Source organism: Labeo rohita, chromosome 18 (genome assembly GCF_022985175.1).
Source record: "Labeo rohita strain BAU-BD-2019 chromosome 18, IGBB_LRoh.1.0, whole genome shotgun sequence".
NCBI classification, from domain to species: Eukaryota; Metazoa; Chordata; class Actinopteri; order Cypriniformes; family Cyprinidae; genus Labeo; species Labeo rohita.
The window spans coordinates 32,573,467-32,591,470 of NC_066886.1; the positions used below are offsets into that span (position 1 = coordinate 32,573,467).

The 18,004-nt window shown below is 40.0% G+C and overlaps 1 protein-coding gene and 1 long non-coding RNA gene across 8 annotated transcripts in view; one reads left to right on the plus strand and one right to left on the minus strand.

Moving 5' to 3' along the window:
- LOC127180538 (uncharacterized) overlaps window positions 1-18,004 on the plus strand; it is a 105,291-nt gene that overhangs the window by 16,768 nt on the left and 70,519 nt on the right. The window lies entirely within an intron of this gene.
- sema6dl (sema domain, transmembrane domain (TM), and cytoplasmic domain, (semaphorin) 6D, like) overlaps window positions 7,136-18,004 on the minus strand; it is a 108,028-nt gene continuing 97,159 nt past the window's right edge. For 3 of the 7 annotated variants that reach the window (XM_051134620.1, XM_051134618.1, XM_051134619.1), the window contains 16 exons: window positions 17,844-17,904; window positions 17,437-17,499; window positions 17,234-17,335; window positions 16,981-17,071; window positions 16,179-16,298; window positions 15,828-15,916; window positions 15,095-15,312; window positions 14,877-15,008; window positions 14,520-14,675; window positions 13,864-14,037; window positions 13,365-13,505; window positions 13,114-13,191; window positions 12,743-12,801; window positions 12,337-12,393; window positions 11,668-11,838; window positions 7,136-10,719 (listed from right to left, as the gene is read on the minus strand). In XM_051134620.1, the coding sequence (XP_050990577.1) occupies window positions 9,428-10,719; window positions 11,668-11,838; window positions 12,337-12,393; window positions 12,743-12,801; window positions 13,114-13,191; window positions 13,365-13,505; window positions 13,864-14,037; window positions 14,520-14,675; window positions 14,877-15,008; window positions 15,095-15,312; window positions 15,828-15,916; window positions 16,179-16,298; window positions 16,981-17,071; window positions 17,234-17,335; window positions 17,437-17,499; window positions 17,844-17,904 (3,004 nt within the window). In that variant the 3' untranslated portion in view covers window positions 7,136-9,427. The remainder of the gene's footprint in view (window positions 10,720-11,667; window positions 11,839-12,336; window positions 12,394-12,742; window positions 12,802-13,113; window positions 13,192-13,364; window positions 13,506-13,863; window positions 14,038-14,519; window positions 14,676-14,876; window positions 15,009-15,094; window positions 15,313-15,827; window positions 15,917-16,178; window positions 16,299-16,980; window positions 17,072-17,233; window positions 17,336-17,436; window positions 17,500-17,843; window positions 17,905-18,004) is intronic. The other 4 variants (XM_051134621.1, XM_051134623.1, XM_051134624.1 and 1 more) reach the window with 4 other exon arrangements.

The window sequence follows — 18,004 nt, forward strand, 5'->3', positions numbered from 1 at the left end:
CAAGAACAGAGTGGAGTCTATTGTAATAATCTACCAACATGACTAAAATATGGGGCATATAATATGTGTTTGTTATTCTTTTTGCATTTTGAGTATTTAGTGAATGTTAAGAGCATTTTAAAATACTTCTCATTGAAAAAGTCTATGAAGTGTGTTGTGGACACCTTTTCCAGAGAAGAGCCCAAATGATAATGATACCTTTTCATATGAAAGACAGAGAGGAAGGAATCTGTGCAGCATGAGGTAATTGCAAGTTTCTAATCACTGAGAAAAAAACTTTGGACATTTGTCAAGACTGCAGCTTTGGGGGATGTTATATTTTATTTATTTCAGTAGAAGGGTGAATCTAATGACAAAATGGATGGGAGAAAGTTCATTCTAGAGAAGAACAGAAACTGTCATGTGAAAAACACTTATTCTCGTTACTGTAATAGAATAAAAAAAAAAAAAAAACTGTCTGGACGCAATTATCAGTGCACAAATAAAATTTAATCAGCACGCAAATTAAATGTAGTGTTTAGTGCAATAAAGGCCACCAATGCAAATATTTATTTAAATAATTACATTTAAGTAATTAAAATTCATTATTATTAAATATTTTACAAATAATTTTGTAAAATCCATTGTAAAATAAGCTTTACTTATCTTCACTGCAAAGGGTTTAAACAATGTTTTTCATGCTTGTTCAATGAACTATAAACAATTACTGCACATGCACCTGTGGAACAGTCCTAAAGACACTAACAGCTTACAGGCAGGCAATAAAGGTCACAGTTACAAGAACTTAAGACAATAAAGAGACCTTTCTAAAGAGTCTGAAAAACACTAGAAAAAAATGTTCAAGGTTCCTGATCACCTGCATGAATGTGCCATAGTCCTGCTGCAGGGAGGCAATGCAAACTGCAGTATCCACAATGTAAGACGCATAAGACAATGCTACAGGGAGAAAGGAAGACAGCAAGTTTTGGCTACCTGGACTTTCAGAGGATGAGAGAAACCTCTCAGATTAATTTGTATTTTGAAGATTAACCAATCACTTTTAGGTTTGGAACAACAAGAAGGTGAGAAAATGATGACAGAAATTTCATATCCGGGTCCCTTTAATTCATGAAAGTAATGTAATAATGTAAATTTGTCATGTCTTAAATTAGGCTTCATTTTCTTTATTTTGGCGTAAAATAGGCTTTGTGAGCTCACTCAGAGCCATTAACGGAACTAAACACCATGAAAATCATTGGTTGCAGTTTTTTCGGTTGTTGTTGTTTTTAAATGGCACAGTTTTAAGAACCGTTTATTGATTCCCAGTCTTCATGGAAACATGGGAAATGTCCCCTAGACTCACCGCCATACAGCTCAGTAATGATAATTCAGTTATTTACGGTTTTGAATAATTTGGTGACCTTGGGTTTCTCTTGAACAGCGTGTATTTGTAAAGGCAAACCCTGTCTCTTCTCTCTATCCGTCTGTTTTTCGGAATATCATATCCCAGGGATCCCAGCTGCCCTGTATAACATTATGGGGATGTTCAAACATACAAGAGCATCTGAAAGCAGCAAACACCCAGGAATGTGTGAATGCAAAGGATGTGGAACGCCTCGCTCCAAAGAGAGAGACCGTAACAGTGAAAGAGCGAGCGGGGATGGAGGCTGCATATAAATGTGGCTTTCTAGAGCTGGGCCTCTCTGGGAATTTGCCACAGCTCTGTGTGAGGAAATGTAGTGACCACAGTATGTGTATGAGAGAGTGAGATTTTTTTAAAAAGAGTGTGATTCTTCTAGAATGCCTGCTAAAAGCAAATGAAGAGCCACTTGTGCTAACAAAGACAGGAGAGCATTGCCTCACAAACAGCCATCTGATGTCTGTCTCACATCAGATGTCTCAAATTAGGCCCATTTAAACCCCCTCAGGCCTGCATTTGGCTTTTAATGCATGGAGCACTGTGTTAAACAGGACATTGATTGGTTGAGGTTTCACTCAGAGGTCATATCAGTGAAATTGCATGTCCAAACACTCCTCTCTGGATAAACTCCAGAATCGCAGAGGATGACTGCATTTATCTCTGAGGAATGTGGGATTACCCATAGCATGTATCTACCTGTGCAAAGATCAAGAAACCTTTCTTTTTTTTCAATGCACGTTGAAGACATTTGGTTTTATTAAAACCATTAAAGGAGAAGTCCACTTCCAAAACAAAGATTCACATATAATGTCCTCACCCCCTTGTCATCCAAGATGTTCATGTCTTTCTTTCTTCAGTGGTAAAGAAAATATGTTTTTTGAGGAAAACATTTCAGCATTTTTCTCCATATAATGGACTGATATGGTTTTGAACTTTTGAACTTCCAAAATTCAGTTTAAATGCAGCTTTAAAGGATCCCAAATGCAGTTGTAAACCCAGCCGAGCAAGAAGGGTCTTATCTAGCATATTGATTTTAATAAAAATAACACAATTTTTTATATACTTTTTAATGCCAAATGCTCGTCTTGTCTTACTCTGCCTGGACTGTTTTTGTTCTGGTTCACGACAGTTAGTGTTTTTCAACATACCCTAACTGTCTTCAACCAGAATACACAGAGTTCAGGCAGAGCAAGACGAGCTTTTGAGATTAAAAAGTATTTAAATTGTATTATTTTGATGAAAATAACCGATCGTTTTGCTAGATAGACACTTCTTTCTCAGCTGGGATCGTTTACTACGGCATTTGTGATCGTTTGAAGCTGCATTTAAACTGCATTTTGGAAGTTCAAAACCGGGGCACCATATCAGTCCATTATATGGAGAAAAATGCAAAAATGTAGTAAAGTAACAAAGTGTAAATACAATATAATGAAAGACACAGTATCTGTTAGCATGGTCTTTTCAATGGCAGTTGCTTGGCTGGCCCATGCAATTTCAAGCTGCAAATGCCATGCAACAAACATGGCATCGCTTTTTCACTACCCAGAGCTGCAATGTCAAAGATAGTTAATTTCATGCTGTTAACAGCCCTATAAAAAATAATTGTGCACTGGTAACTTACATATCATTAATATGTCAATATATTATAAAACTTATTTGCAAAAATATTTTATTGCATCAGCATACATGTCCAAAATATAAGATTGTAGGATATGTTTTAGTTTTTTTTTTTTTTTTTTTTTTTTTTGACTTGGAAATATATCTGAAAAACTAAACAAAACAAAAAAAGGGGTCATCTTATATTCACGGTCTAGACTTTTACATGTCAACTATACACCTGAAATAAAAGGTGATGCCAAATATTTGTAAAGCGAGTCTACCCACAAGATACGGTCTTCAAAAAGCCTTTCCCAAAAGCTACATCTTGAAAATTTGGGGGGTCCTATTATAATAAGGGTCGTTTTATTTTCGCAACAATATGGTACTCATTGCAGCCAGATGGTGTAGTTACAGCATCTACCAGCAGGAGCAAACGGGGCTATGCTAAAAACCTTGACTCTTTTTCTCCAACAGTATTAGGTTCCAAGCATTTTAACATTTATTTCAGATTTACGGTCCTCACATAGATTATTAGTGACTCAGCGAGAGGAAAGGCATGGGTTTGATGTGACAGCTGTATTATTAATAGCTCACATTTAAAGCTGTGAGATCCGGGATGTTCTGTTACTAAGCGTCTATTGTTCCCTCTTTACATCCCTGAGCTTGTTTGTGTGTGTTCAAAGTCTTAAATTTGAGTTGAAAATGATGATGAATGTCTGACTCAAGGTGCTTTTGTGTTCATGTTAAACGGTGAGAAATGACTTTTATGTGTGTATGTGTGTACATCTGGAGTGTTTGGTCAGACTCCATTAACCAATGCTTGGTCTGCAGGTACAATGACAACACCATGAATCAAAGCCCATAAGCCTGGGGACTGTGTGTGTGTGTGTGTGTGTGTGTGTGTGTAAGAGAGATGGCAGTGCTTGTTGAAATATTCCCCCGCTGGCTGATGTAATTACAGTTCACGCAAACCCCCTTTATAGAGAATAGCTGTGATTTCTTACCATTTAACCTATTATTTCATTTCCATTCAAGTGCACTCCTCTATAATCCTAAAATACTTACAAAATGCAATGCTTGGAAAACAGCTATGTGGTTGTGAAATAGGGAAGTATGTATATGTCAACCGTTTATCCAAAACCTAGTCGACTAATGATGTTGACTAGTCTCTTTGCAGTATGTACATTTTTTTCAGTGTTGCTTTCAGACCACATTGTCCACATTCACAAACATCACTTGCTCACCAATGTGTCTGTGTGTGTATGTGTGTGTATGTATATATATATATATATATATATATATAGACAAAACATATATATATATATATATATATATACCCTATTGAATTCCATGGTGTTCTGTATCAGGACATCATTAAAAAAAAAAACTGGTCCTTGGCTGGTCTTAAAATTTCGAAAATAAAACCTCAAATGAACAACAACACATGACAAATTGCACCGTGTCATTATTTACTGAACAAAAAATAAAGCCAAAATGGAAAAGCCATGTGTGACAAAGTTAGGACGCCCTTACTGTTAACACTGGAATTAAAAGGGTAAATAACAGTCAAGCACTGCTAATCAAATACCTTTGATTAACTGATCATCAGCAAGTCTGAGCGCCCCTATAAAAGCATAAGCTTTGGCAGTTTGCTGGTCTGGAGCCTTCAGGTGTGTGTTAACACAATGCCAAGGAGGTAAGACATCAGCAATCATCTTAGAGAAGCAATTGTTGCCACCATCAATCTGAGAAGAGTAATGCGGCCATTTTCAAACAATTTGAAGTTTATTCACAAGTGGAAGACAATTAAAACAGACACCTCTCTTTCCAGGAGTAGAAGTCCCAGAAAATTCACTCCAAGATCAGACCGTGTAAAAGCTCAGAGAAATGGCAGGCAACCCAAGAACTACACCTCAGACTCTACAGGCCTCAGTTAACATGTTAAATTATAAAGTTCATGACAATGCCATTAGAAAAACATGGGACAAAAATGGCATGTTTGGAAGGCTTGGCAGAAGAAAGCCTCTTTTATCTAAAAAACAAAAAGCACAGTTCAGCAGCACAGTTTAGGTCTGCAACGTTGCATCTGAACAAAACAATCTTCTAGAATAATGTCCTTTGAACAGACGAGACCGAAATTGGGTCATGCCAATGATCCCAAGCACACCAGCAAATCTACAACAGAATGGCTGAAAAGAAAAGAATCAAGGTATTGCAATAGCCCAGTCCAAGTCCAGAGCTCATCCTGACTCAAATGCTGTGGTGAGAGCTTGCATAAGCAAATGCCCACAAACCTCAATAAACTGGAGCAACGTTGAAAAGAAGCGTGGTCCAAATTTCTCCAGAACGATGTGAGAGACTGATAAAGTCACACAGAAAATGAATGCTTCAAGTTATTGCTGCTAAAAGTGGATCTACAGGCAGTTGAATATATATATATTGTCCAAAACCTAGTTGGCTAATGATGTTGACTAGTCACATTGCAGTATATACATTTTTTTCAGTGTTGGTTTCAGACAACATTGTCCACATTCACAAACATCACTTGCTTACCAATGTGTCTGTGTGTGTGTGTGTGTGTGTGTGTGTGTGTGTGTATATAGATAAAAAAAAAGATTATTGTGATTCTTTTAGCAGCTGTTTGGACAAGGGAACTTTCACAACTTTCCACTTTATTTATCTTAAGCATAACTATACACATTCAGTGGTAAATTCTTGACTATACCAGCCCAGACGTGTCTGACATAAACACTGAAAAGATTGGCCACTACTGAAATTCTAGAGAAGTCTCTCATACGATCTTGGTTACCTGATGCTATCAGTGTAATAGTGTGTGTGTGTCTGAGCTTATGTGTATGTGGCTGTAGTCTGAGCCAGTGGAGCAGATGTTGGGTGCTCAGCTTACAAATGACTTTGGAGGATTTCCCAATGAGATGTGGAATGGCTTATTCTCCACCGAGATTTCAAAACAAGGGTCTAAAAATAAAGTCTGTGCTAAGTCTCTCATCAGTGAAGACGATGAAAAAAAAAAAAAAAACATCCGTCATGCAGCTTTGAGTTTCACCCCACAGATTCAGCATGCAGGAGGATTGCCGCCATGTGCTGGGGTTCAGTGTTTATTTGCAAAATATTTGCATTGTAGAAACTTGTTTGAACTTGCTTTACATTTAACCCTCGTGCAACCTTGTTGTGCAAAACCCTGTTTTTTTTTTTTTTTTTTTTTTTTTTTTGTCTGTGTTAATGCTAACTGCATTTTTGGCTCAGGTGTATAAATCTATATTAAACTATTTTACACCAGGTACAAAAAAGTTGTTCCTCTCAGCACCTCTCAGTACTAGATCGTGCCATTTTTTCCAAGTTTGGCATATAAAGCAAATTTTCACTTTATTTAATTATAATAATTATAATTATAATAATTATTTAGCTCTAATTATGTGGGTATGTTGGTATGAATGTCAGAGTGTGGTTTGTATGCACGCCCGAAATAAAATGTTTGTGTCTTTGTGTGTGCGCACCTCTAATGTTTGAGAGAGAGAATTGATACTGTACTGTGAATCACACATCCCACCGAAAAGTTTGGTACTGCACCCAAACAAAATCTTACTGAAAGCTAATTTTTTCCGATAACAACCTCAAATTTGGAACATAACTTGTTTAGATTTATGGCTTTGATTTTCTACCAATTTTTAGTTCAAATTGTTATATAAAATATATATATTTTATATAAAAAATTGCTCATAAATTATATTCATAAAATTTAACCTGTATAATTTTTTTTGGTTTAAATTTGTTATGGGTTTTTTAACTTCAACAATAATCTGCCAAGGGTCTTCTTCAAAATAAGACCAAACATAAGTCTGTACTCCCAAGCTTCAAATATTTATTAAAGGTTTTTTTTTACATGGACATTTTTGTCCTCTATGAATCTACAGTATGTGTAACTTTTTTTAATTGGGTTAAAGGAAGAGTTCACCCAAATATGAACTTTTTTTTTTACTCATTTACTCACCCTATAAAGAGTGGAGTCTCGACAAGTTTGACATTAGGGATGGCAATGGTTCTTGGGTATCCGATTACTGCATATTATATTATCATCCGTCTTCCAAGTATGTGTTGCAGAGGTAAAGAAAGAAAACATTTTCTGTGCAGTAATATTTTATTTCAACTATACATGCCGTGTTAAAAAAAGTCAACAAAAATATTCTTAAACAATGACTGTAATTATTTACACTTTCACAGTACAGCTTTACAATATCTACACATTAAAATATTCCAGAAAAGAAAAGCTGTATTCCAACTGCCAATGTTTGCACAGTATTAAAAATAAAAGGTAGACCAGTCTCGTTTCTTTGCACATAGAGTATTGACTGAACAGTAAAGGCTTGAAGTCAGATTGCAGATTTATATTGCAATATACAAGGCAGCCCAACACAGGACAACGTGAACCAGAGCACAGGATCAACTCTCTCTCCTTTAATAAAACTGATCTTTAGCAGGTGATGATGCACCAGCCTCCGCTCAGCTGCTCTAATACAATCAGAACATGTAAACAAACATGAAGCTTTGGGCTTGAACAGGCAAGTTTCACCTCAATATACTGAAATTGCCAAGGAATTTCATACAAACTGTGAGTCTCTAATTGTACCTGATCCTCTCTAAAAACATCTCAGTTTGACCCCATTAAATGTTGTGAAATATCGTGAGCAGAGAGTCACATGATAAACATTTTAGATTCATAATACATTCATTACATGGCATCTTATCATTGCAAATTAGCACCTTCCAGAAATGCATAAGAATAAAATGGCAATAAGAAAATGGCTAAGTAATTATTATAATCTTTTCTCTAAGTCTCATTTCTCTAAAAGAAAACCATTCTGAAGGTCCAGCCATATCATGGTCTCCTCATCCAGGGCCATAACTACACAAATATTAAGGGGATGCACCTGCCCCCACTCCATATTATTAATATGCAGATTACCAATCAATCAGTATGGGTTTTGCCATCACCAGTTCCTTAAATTTTACCCTTGGGTTGCATACCTGCTCATATCCAACTAAATGAAATGTCCAAAACCAAACCGCACTCTCATTACTTTAATAAGGCACACAAATACACTGATCCAGGTAAACTTGCCTTGAAAATATCCACACTTAAATAGTTGTATATTTACAATAACGCTGTCACTGGCACAACTCTGCCAGACACACTGGTAGGTTTTGCAGTGATTGTACACTTATAGTGAGTATGCAATCGAGGCCTCTATTCTTTTAAACAAGCAGAGTGAAGTGTAATTCTCAGATAGGGTCTAGTATAAGGCTGAGGTTGGGTTTTGCCACAAAGCCGAGGGGTGGTTTATAGTAAGGAATGTGCTGTTTGCAGTTTTACGTAATACTTTGCCCAGGAACCAAATAGCAAGCTCTCTGAAATGGTGTAAACTGCAAGAAAAATTCAAGAATTTGGAAGGGGCCAAAACGGTCTTGAACTTCATGGACCCAACAGCAGTGCTAGGCATGTAGAAAAGGAGAGAGGTTGATCAATGATCTGCCTTATGACATTGCTGAAAGTTGACTTTATGGGATTACAGGATTCCCAATGTTTTTCTGAAAATAAAAATAACCAAAGAGAACATTGTACATTTGACCAGCATGATCCTGTGCTGAGCCTGTGGGTTTAAAAGCTTGATGCAGCTTGACACACAGAATCACTGTATGGAACGCCACACTGGAGTCTGTTAAACATTGTCATCGTCTACCCTTAGCAGCACAAACGTTGAGGGCACTTTTACCCTGTGAGTTTTAAAATCAGTAGTCCAAGCAGGAGCCCTGGACATTTCTTTTGCACGAAGAAATGATTAATTAATGTCTGGACCTCTGTGTCCAAAAACACAGCTGATGTTAATGCACCTTAAATGGGATTTAGTTTTATGACAACGATGACTCAAGCTTGTTCTCAGTTTACTGGAAAAAACATGGTCAATGAATGCACACTGGTTAGCCCCAGAGACTAATCAAACACAGACACACAACATGTCCCTTTCACTCTGTCTGTCTTCTGGAGAGATATTCAAGCAAGAATATCATATTTTCCAAACAGTCAAATACAGTTCACATTGACGGGGAAAACAGTGCATAGGGGAGCATACGCTGCCCGATCGCCGCAGCAACGACGCAGCTGCTTTATGCTGCACGTTAGCTGTGACCTATGACCTCAGGCGTCCCTGCCGCCTTAAAGATCAGAATCCATCGCCTGTCACTCAAGCCTGACGGGGCAACGTCATTGAGAACTAGCACAACTACCCGAAACAGAAGCTCTGGCATCCGATTAATTTCCCTTCATAGGGAACAGAGACTGGCACGCCGTATCTCTGCGGGCCAAGCGCTTTTACTCCCACTGTTCATTCATCGAGTAAGATCCTGCTAAGCATTTCAGTAGCTATACTTGTTCACTGCCCTCATTTGTGCAGTCTGTGGTGCAAAGCCATTGGGTTTGGGTGGCACATCGGGCTTTAACGATGCTGTCCGTTTGATGGATGTCCGTGGTAATGATCCATGACCACTGTAGCTGCTCTGCCGGGATACGGAAGGTGTCATAGCCATTGGCACCCCGTGAGAGTCTAGTCTAGTGGGTGGGGTAGGAGTTGGGGGCATGTACCCACCTCTGTTCATACTAGGTTGCCGGGACACTATGGCCCCACTGGGTGAGTGCAGCCCTTTGGGCGGCGAGGATATGGAGTGTCGCTGGGATGAGCTGCGGTGATACCGCTGTCTCTCCAGAGTTCCCATCTGCCCTGTGGGCGATGTTGGTGTAGTCGGCACATCCAGTCTCTTGGTCGGGCTATTCCTGGGCAAAGAGGAAGAGGGAGAGTACAAGGAGGCCTCTCGGCTTGGGACTTTGGGTGGAATCTCTGTTGGGCTTACAATGGGTTCCAGCATCAGGTGCTGGCGGGATTTGGGCATCTCCACCATGAGGGCCTTGGGGTTGCTCTCATTCAGGTGCTTCAGGAGGTCATTTAGTGTGTTCCTGGCATCCACAGTGCGTCGCTGGTCTTTGCGGCCAGATTTAGATCCATGTTGATCACTATTCTGGACCTTCTTTTCTGCTTGAGGCCCTTCAGGAGTACTGAAGGATGCCCTGTTCTCATGTGTGGCATTGGGCAGTACCACGGCACTGGGGATGTGGGGGTTGCTGATGGCGGAGTGAGGAGGGGGACTGGAGGGAAGGTACTGCGGACTTTTGGGTGGCCCATCTTTGCGGGAGCCGCTTATCTTTCCGTGAGCTCTCTCCCATTGGTTCTTAATTGGCTGAAGGCTCTTCTGTTGCAGCACAGGTGTGGACTCGGGTGTAGGCAGTGCTGCTAGTTCTGGTGGCTGTCCACTAAGGAGCATTGTCTTTGTGTCTCCAGTGGATGGCACCTCCCTCCCATTGCTCAACAGGTTGGTGTAAAGTTTGGGAGAATCCATATTGGGTTGGTATTCTTTCACAGGACTGTCGAACAGACCGTTAAGCTTGGCAAAGCTGCCAGTGGAATCAGTGCAGGACTGTGCTGACTCTGCATCTTTTTGGATTTTGCGTGGAGTGCGAAGGAAAGCGTCTCTATAGCAGTAAACAACCATGCCAGCGATGAACGCACCGAGCAGGAAGGCAGCTAACACACAGGAGATGAGGATATTCATGTGCACCATCTGGTTAGATTCACCTGCTTGTATTTCCCATACACCTGCAACACAGATAGCCAAATAGCATGTTATCACACTTGCAAAGTTGATCACTGAACAACTCTCTCTTACAGCAAAAAGTCCTTTCCCCCCCAAAGGTGCTCAACAATTTGGCGTGAATCAAAAGTGTACAAATGTTACTTTCAGCATTTTAAAGAAATCTAGCTAGCAAGAAATTCACAAAATACAATGTGGTATCCTGTGATTATATTAGCGAAGGCAGGTTAGTAAAGAGGTGTGGTGGAGCATTTTAATCGCACACGGGTTGCAGTATCAGGTGAGTTAGTATGTTGTTGTTTTACTTGAGAGTTTTCCCAAAGAGAATTAAGCCCACTGTCTTTGTATAGTACCCGGGGGTGAGTTTTGTTAGTGTCCGCAGATATTCGAAAGAGTTAGTCGGTGAATAATGTTGCTCGAGACGTGATTAAAAGTGTTGCTTAGTGGCAAGGCCTTTGGAAGATTTACTTAAACCCAAAACCATGGGCAGAGAAAGAAAAGGATGAAAGAAGATAAAGATGGAGCCATTTAAGACAGACTGAACAAAAGATGTCACAGAAAATGCTTTAAATGAAAATATACATAAAATAAAGTTACACGTGGAGAAGAAATCATAGTAACATAAAAGATTTTAAAAAGTAGGGAAAATAATAATAAAAAGCTTTACACGCTGATGGAATCTGAATATAGCTGCCTGTATTATCTTAGTACACTTCAAGACAACAAGACAGTGTGCTGACCTGAAAGTTTTCAAGAGCACTTGCACTTGGAGTCTGTATCCCTACTTTGCTAATGTTGTGTGACCGCCTGCAGAATTGCTTATCATGCCATTCTGGTAAGGAATGGGCTGCTATCAGAGATGTATGCACTCTTTCAGATGACTAGCAGCGCTAATAGCAGCTATTACCCAGAATTCCATGCAGCAGCGCAGAGCGCTCTGGTCAAGGCCTTACCCTCCAGCACACCTGGTATATGCTCAACAGAATGTGAAGTGGCTGGGTCATCGTGGAGCACAAATTTCCGTGAGCCAAAGAGTTGGGGAATCTGAGTGGGGATGGTTTGGGGTGATTGTATGGGTTCAGAGGTCGCGGGCACTGTGACTGACGATGATGGCAACTCCATGTCTGTAGCGACAAACAAACGGTTATAAAATCGGAGGCCATGATAGGCGCAACGCAACGATCGGGGTTAGTGCATACTGACAGGACTGTCATATGTCAGTTTATACAATTCATAGAGGTTAGTCTTTAGAGATTGACTCTGATGTTTTGAACCATTACAGGGAAGTAATGGCCGTGCAGAGTCTCAGGTAAGGAAAATTTCAGCCTGAGAGGAGGGAAAGGATGAAGATTATCTCTAATAGAATGAGGAGACGACAATATAGCCCAGGGAGATAAGGTGGAAGAAGTACATTTCCATGCAAGAACAAAAGAATGAATGAATGAAATGATGGACAAGCTGGTGCTGAGAGATCAGGTGCCTCTCAATGATAATGATAATGATGATGATGATGATGATGTGATGAAAAGCACAGGAATAAAGGTAGGTGCAGCAGTAGAGGAGAAAAGAAAGGGAGAAAGATGAACTCAAGGAAGGAAATCAGTGCAGTACAGGAAACTAACCAGAGGTTGGGTCGCCATATGATTTGAAATCTGGCGCTGATGTAGTGGCCAAAAATTCTAAAAGAATTAAAGGAACAGGAAATCAGCATAAAATAACAAAAATAAAAGTTTTAAATTATAAAAACGCTAAAACTGTTTTTATTAAATTACAAAAGAATCAAAAAAGTGTTTGTTTTCCTCTGGTTTACACTGTATCGCTTTTTCACTTGCAGGTGTATGTTTCTATAATATTAAGACCTACACAATGTATGTGTGAACATGTGAGTGTTTAATTGTCAGAGGAATTAGTATGATGTCTGTGTGATATGTGTTAATTTCCATCAGCTGAGAGTGTGAGGGGGTTATTGACGTCACAACTACAGTTCTAACGGATGTTTCAGAGAAGGGCACGTGTTGATGAGCTCACCATGACAATCGCCGAGGTGAGCCGTGTTGCCGTATTCAACATCTTGCTCATAACCAGTTCTGCAAAACAAGAGTGATAAGACATTACGTTTTTACGGAGGATTTAAGTTTTGTCTGCTATTAAAAAAATAAATAAAAAAATAAACTACAACTAGCATCTAGAATTTCATGCTAGTGAATTCAGGCATCAAAACATTAAATGTAGGTTTTGTAAAGAAGAACAGTGGAAATGACAACTGATAACTAAAGAGAGAATCTAGCTCAGCTTTGTAGGAAATCGGTTGCCAGTAACAATCATTCAGTTCCTAGCATTCTCAGTGATTCCCTCTTGCATTTTCTATATAAATCTGATTATTTCCACGAATTACTTACTGCACAGCTGCAGGAATACGCTCACAAGCTCCATGTGACATCCAGCCACAATATGGGTCTCTAGAAGCAATACAAGACCTGCAACACAAAAACAAATGTTTATAACTACACAATATGGAAAATCAACACACCACACAATGGTTAAGAAGGTTTCTTGTTCTTCATACAACAAAAATGAGATGTATTTGAATTGGATGTGCCAAAAAATTGATTTTGCTGCCTGTATAAACAAAGCTGCATTCAGGACTCACTTTTGACAGGAACTGTGTCGTTCACAGCGGCTGAGTGGTATTCGGACCACACAGCTGGAAAAGGCCACATAGAGTGTGTGGGTGTCTTTATCTAGGTGGAAAGACAGAATTCGCCGATCGTCCTCATTGCTGGATGAACACCTGGGAGAAAAATAGAACAGAGGGAGGGAGACGGTGAAGAACAGATAAATCACATGTTATCGGATCTATCTGTCAGTCACGGCTTTCTTCAGTTCAGCAGAAAGAGAACAAACAACCACACGCTGACGAGGAAAAGTGAAAACCTTTGCTTTCGCATTAAACAGACCTAATCTCATCTGAAAGGATCCAGAACTTTCATTCAGGTCACAAAAAGACAATTTGGGACTCGTTTCTGGGTATATAGCCAAGACTGCTTCATAAAATGACTCTGGTGTCTACAAATAAGTTTCCACAATTTAAAGACAAAGAGAATGCATCTAGAGACCGATCATAAGATAATTATAGGATAAGAACATACTTGGCTTGGTTGAAAACATCGATCTCCTCCAGCAGGACGCTGTCATTTAAAGACAGTGGGGACGTCTTGGCCAGAACTTTCAGCACAATGCCTGCCTCAGAGCCAATGAAAACCACTGTGTAATTCTTATGTGGTCCTGCAGTGTTATCAACGGCGAGTGCCGTTAGCCTGTACCTACAAAGAAGGAAAAACACTTCAGTACAGGGCTGCTTTTCAGTTACAAACGCCTGAATTCAAACAGCTTAACTTGATCTGACACAGGACAAAACATGTTGAAACGTGAAACATCTATCAAGACCTGAACTGGTAAATTAGGTGTTCCAATTGTTTAGAACGTGAAACCAACACTTTGCTGGGCGGGTTCTAAAATGTTTACCTGATACTTATTTAACAGGTGACACTGGGTCTAACTGTTCAATGTGTTGTTATGCAATTATGTCTTATGTGAAAATCTGTGCTAGTAATCTGACAGGTATCAACTTTTTTTCTGATTATGAAATGTAATCATTTCAGATAAACCAAAGAGAGCTAGTGGCTTTTTCTGTCAAAGTGGACAGACTGTGCTGTTAGTCAAAAGTCTTGGTTGCAGCAAATCTAGCGAGAGTGTCAGATCAAGGTTTTTAAGACTGGGCTAAATGATGGCACTGTGCCCGTACCTGACTCTTGTTTTGGTGAACCACGGTTCGTCTCCGATGGAGGGGACTGAGGCGTCCATGAGTGGGTGTGACTTGATGAACTGAAGGGTATCGTCTGGAAACTCGATGGAGGTTTTGTAAGACTCTGCTGAACCGTGTCCCGCGCAACAGCCGGGTCTGAAAAGACAAAACGCACACACATGCAGTTCCGGTTGAGGGAAAGAGGGCAAAAAGCCATGTGCCACATGTCTGTAAATCTATACCCGCCTCCATATGGCCACTGCACACACAGGTTAAATATGCAGCATGTCCAATTATCGCTTGTTAATTATTAATCTCGCAATGATTAGCCTGTCACGCACTAGTGCGTGCACCAACCTGGGCTTGGGCAGCTTGTCCTCAGGAAATGGCGTCCACACTGAATCTGCCGTCTTTTGCTCTTTGAAACGGCCACGGAAAGCTTTCTCAATGTCCACCATGGAGAACGCACACACCGCTGAGCCAGGGATGCTAAATATATCAGAAACGGCGGCATTAGTGCTGTTCAGTCTGTTTCCATGTGGAGATTTTGTGGAAAGGATTGTGACAAGCTTTACCTGTTCAACTGGGTGGTGAAAACTCCAACCACAGAAGGCACCCCGTTAATGTCGATGATGTCCGTAATAGCCTGAAGGACGTCAAAGTAGAAAAACGATTCTCCAGGAACGGAACAGTTCAGGCGAGCCTTAACAAAAGATGTCCAGTGTTTTTCCAGCACCCGCTGAGACCCTCCCATGTCATTTTTACAGATCCGAGCCACTCTGGAGTAAACCGCCTGCAGCGAGAGAAAAATAGCAGGAGAAACTCAGCATCCCTCTCTAAATAATAGATCTATCTCCCCGGCGGCTAAGTTGAATCTAAATATACGCAAGAAATATTTTTTTTTTCTCTTAGGTAGAACAAAACTGCAACGTGCTATAGGGCTTGAATTAGCACCATGTAACCATCTTAATAATTCACCACTGTAAAACCTGCTCTGGATGCAGGTGTTGACTGCAATATTAACTAAACTTAAATATTCATTAGTCTGTGGTACAAAGAAGTCATTATATGGGCCAATTTAAGGTAAATCCTGAGGCAACGGATGATATATTGACCCTCTGGGACAAACACTCATCTCTAAATAAAAGCCCATGAATACTACATTAACATACAAATCAGAACTGCATTATTACGGTTCAGAAACCACGGGTTGATAGCATCACTATACCATGGTACATCACATTACTTTTTATGTAACTTTAGCATCCGTAGCATTGTTAGCATTGCGCATTACATAGCAAGTCGTACCTTTCCCAAGTTGTTGTGCTCAGCTGCGATTTCTCTGAAAAAGAAGTAGACAAAATCCCCATAATCCACGGCGTGGAGAAAATGTGGCTCTGGAAAAGAAAGAGACACAAGCATTAGCATCTCCGCTGCTGACCTCAAGTTAAATTTTTATGCGTTTTTGTTGGAATGGCTGAGCGTTGACCTAGATTGTGCTACAAGAAGCTGGATTTTACATCAACACCCGCCATTTTATGTTCTCCCTCACTAACCCAATTCTTTAAGGTACAGTTACAGGTTATAGGTTAAATGTGCACTGGGTTCAACATGTACGACTAGAATGCACATGAAGCAGACAAGCAAGAACTTCAGTACCTTTTAACCACTTGGAGTCATACTTGATGGTGCGAAGTGCAGAACCATCTCCCATGCTGCGATAAATCACAGCATCGCTGGCCAAGAAATCCGCCACCGTCGCTGAGTACAGCTTACCATCTATGACATAAAAATACGCGAGTTTAAAACACACTTCAGCTGCATTTTCGCAATTACATACAACTCAAGTAATGTCTTTGGAATTCAGCACACGTTCACAGAACACTAAAGGCCTATTGACACCAGGAACGAAATGGAAAAGCGAGACGAATCTCAGAGGAAAGGTCTATTTAGACCAAACGGCAAACGTAGAAGCACTCTGGTCATTCACAATCTTAAATGCAAGATACCATAAACAAGTTATTTCATAGCACTTTTTGCTTTTTATGTCATTTTATATGTTCCAGGTACTAAAAAAAAATTCTGCTATCTAAATAATACTAATTAATACAATTTCTTGTTTTTAAGCATCTCATTAAATAGAGTGAGTTTGATCTTCAAAACAAGATATCTGAACTGGAAAACAAGACAAAAATGCTGAATAGGAGTTTTTTGCAGTGTTTGGTTGTTCAAACACATTCACACGCACATGTGACATCACACTGCACTAATTCTTGCCAGGTTGTGCCGTTCCTGTCTGTATACTAACATAGCTGGCGAGAAGACAGGACATTCTTGCGGCTTCTGATTTATGCGCAACATCAGTCTCGGCTCTCATTGGAGCGTTAATTTTATCCAAAACCTTTAAAATTCATGGCAAAGTTATTCATCATCCTCCTCATTATCCTGACAGCTCTCATACCGGCAAACAGGGCAACGTTCGTCTGCTTGGCGTCAAATGGGCATCGGGCCAAACCGCTGATCTCTTCCCCATCAAACTCCAAGTTATCCAACTAAATAAGAGAGGGAAATAGATAAAAAAAAATTATATAGAGATCCAAAGTTCTTATCTTCTTAGTACTGTAAAACTGCTCCCATATGCATTAACCAGTCACTTATTAAAAGCAAAACAACAAGCAGACAGTCACGTAGTCCTTATAAACAACGTGACCTACCCTGTAGTAACGGCACATGGGGTTGAAACCATTTGTTCCGCAGATGAACACAAGATCATCGTTTCTCGGAACCAGGACTTTAATGAAATTATGGCACTCGTCCTGAAAGGAAGACAAGATAGTGAGATTTATGTTTGCTTTAGTGCTGCAAATACGACAGAACCAGCGGCAGCTGATTTATGCTGAAAAGGTGCAGGACTGACTCTGTGCTTTCCCTTCATGGCGCACGTCTCCCTGTCGGCCTGCCCCGACCGCCACGTCAGCTTCTGTGACAACACACACCATCACCATTAGACATGTTTCCTCACTTCCTCAATGTTCTACACTGCTTTTTAAGACAGATTCCAGCAACGAGTAATGACTAATGTGTATGCATATTTTGATATTCAAGCTATAGCTTTAATACATAGCCCAATTTTGGACTAATAAGATTTCACTATGGGTGGGGACAGAAGGACAGAAACAGAAACCTAGTGATTTACAAGAAGTGCTTCATTGGAATTGGAACTTAGATTAACAAGAGATTGTTTTTATCACTTGGTGCTTTATTGTGTCACACCTCGTTGGGACAAGAGCACTGTGGTCATAAATTAATTTACTGTGAACTCACCCTGTATGGAATAATCTCGTTCCTGTAGGACTCTCTCAGACTAACTAAATACACCTGGTCCCTGTGAGAGAGAGTGAGAGAAACAGTTTACATACAAATTACTACTCATAGTTCTACTGTTCATTAACAAGCTCGTCTGAACTGTCTGAACAGATCAAACG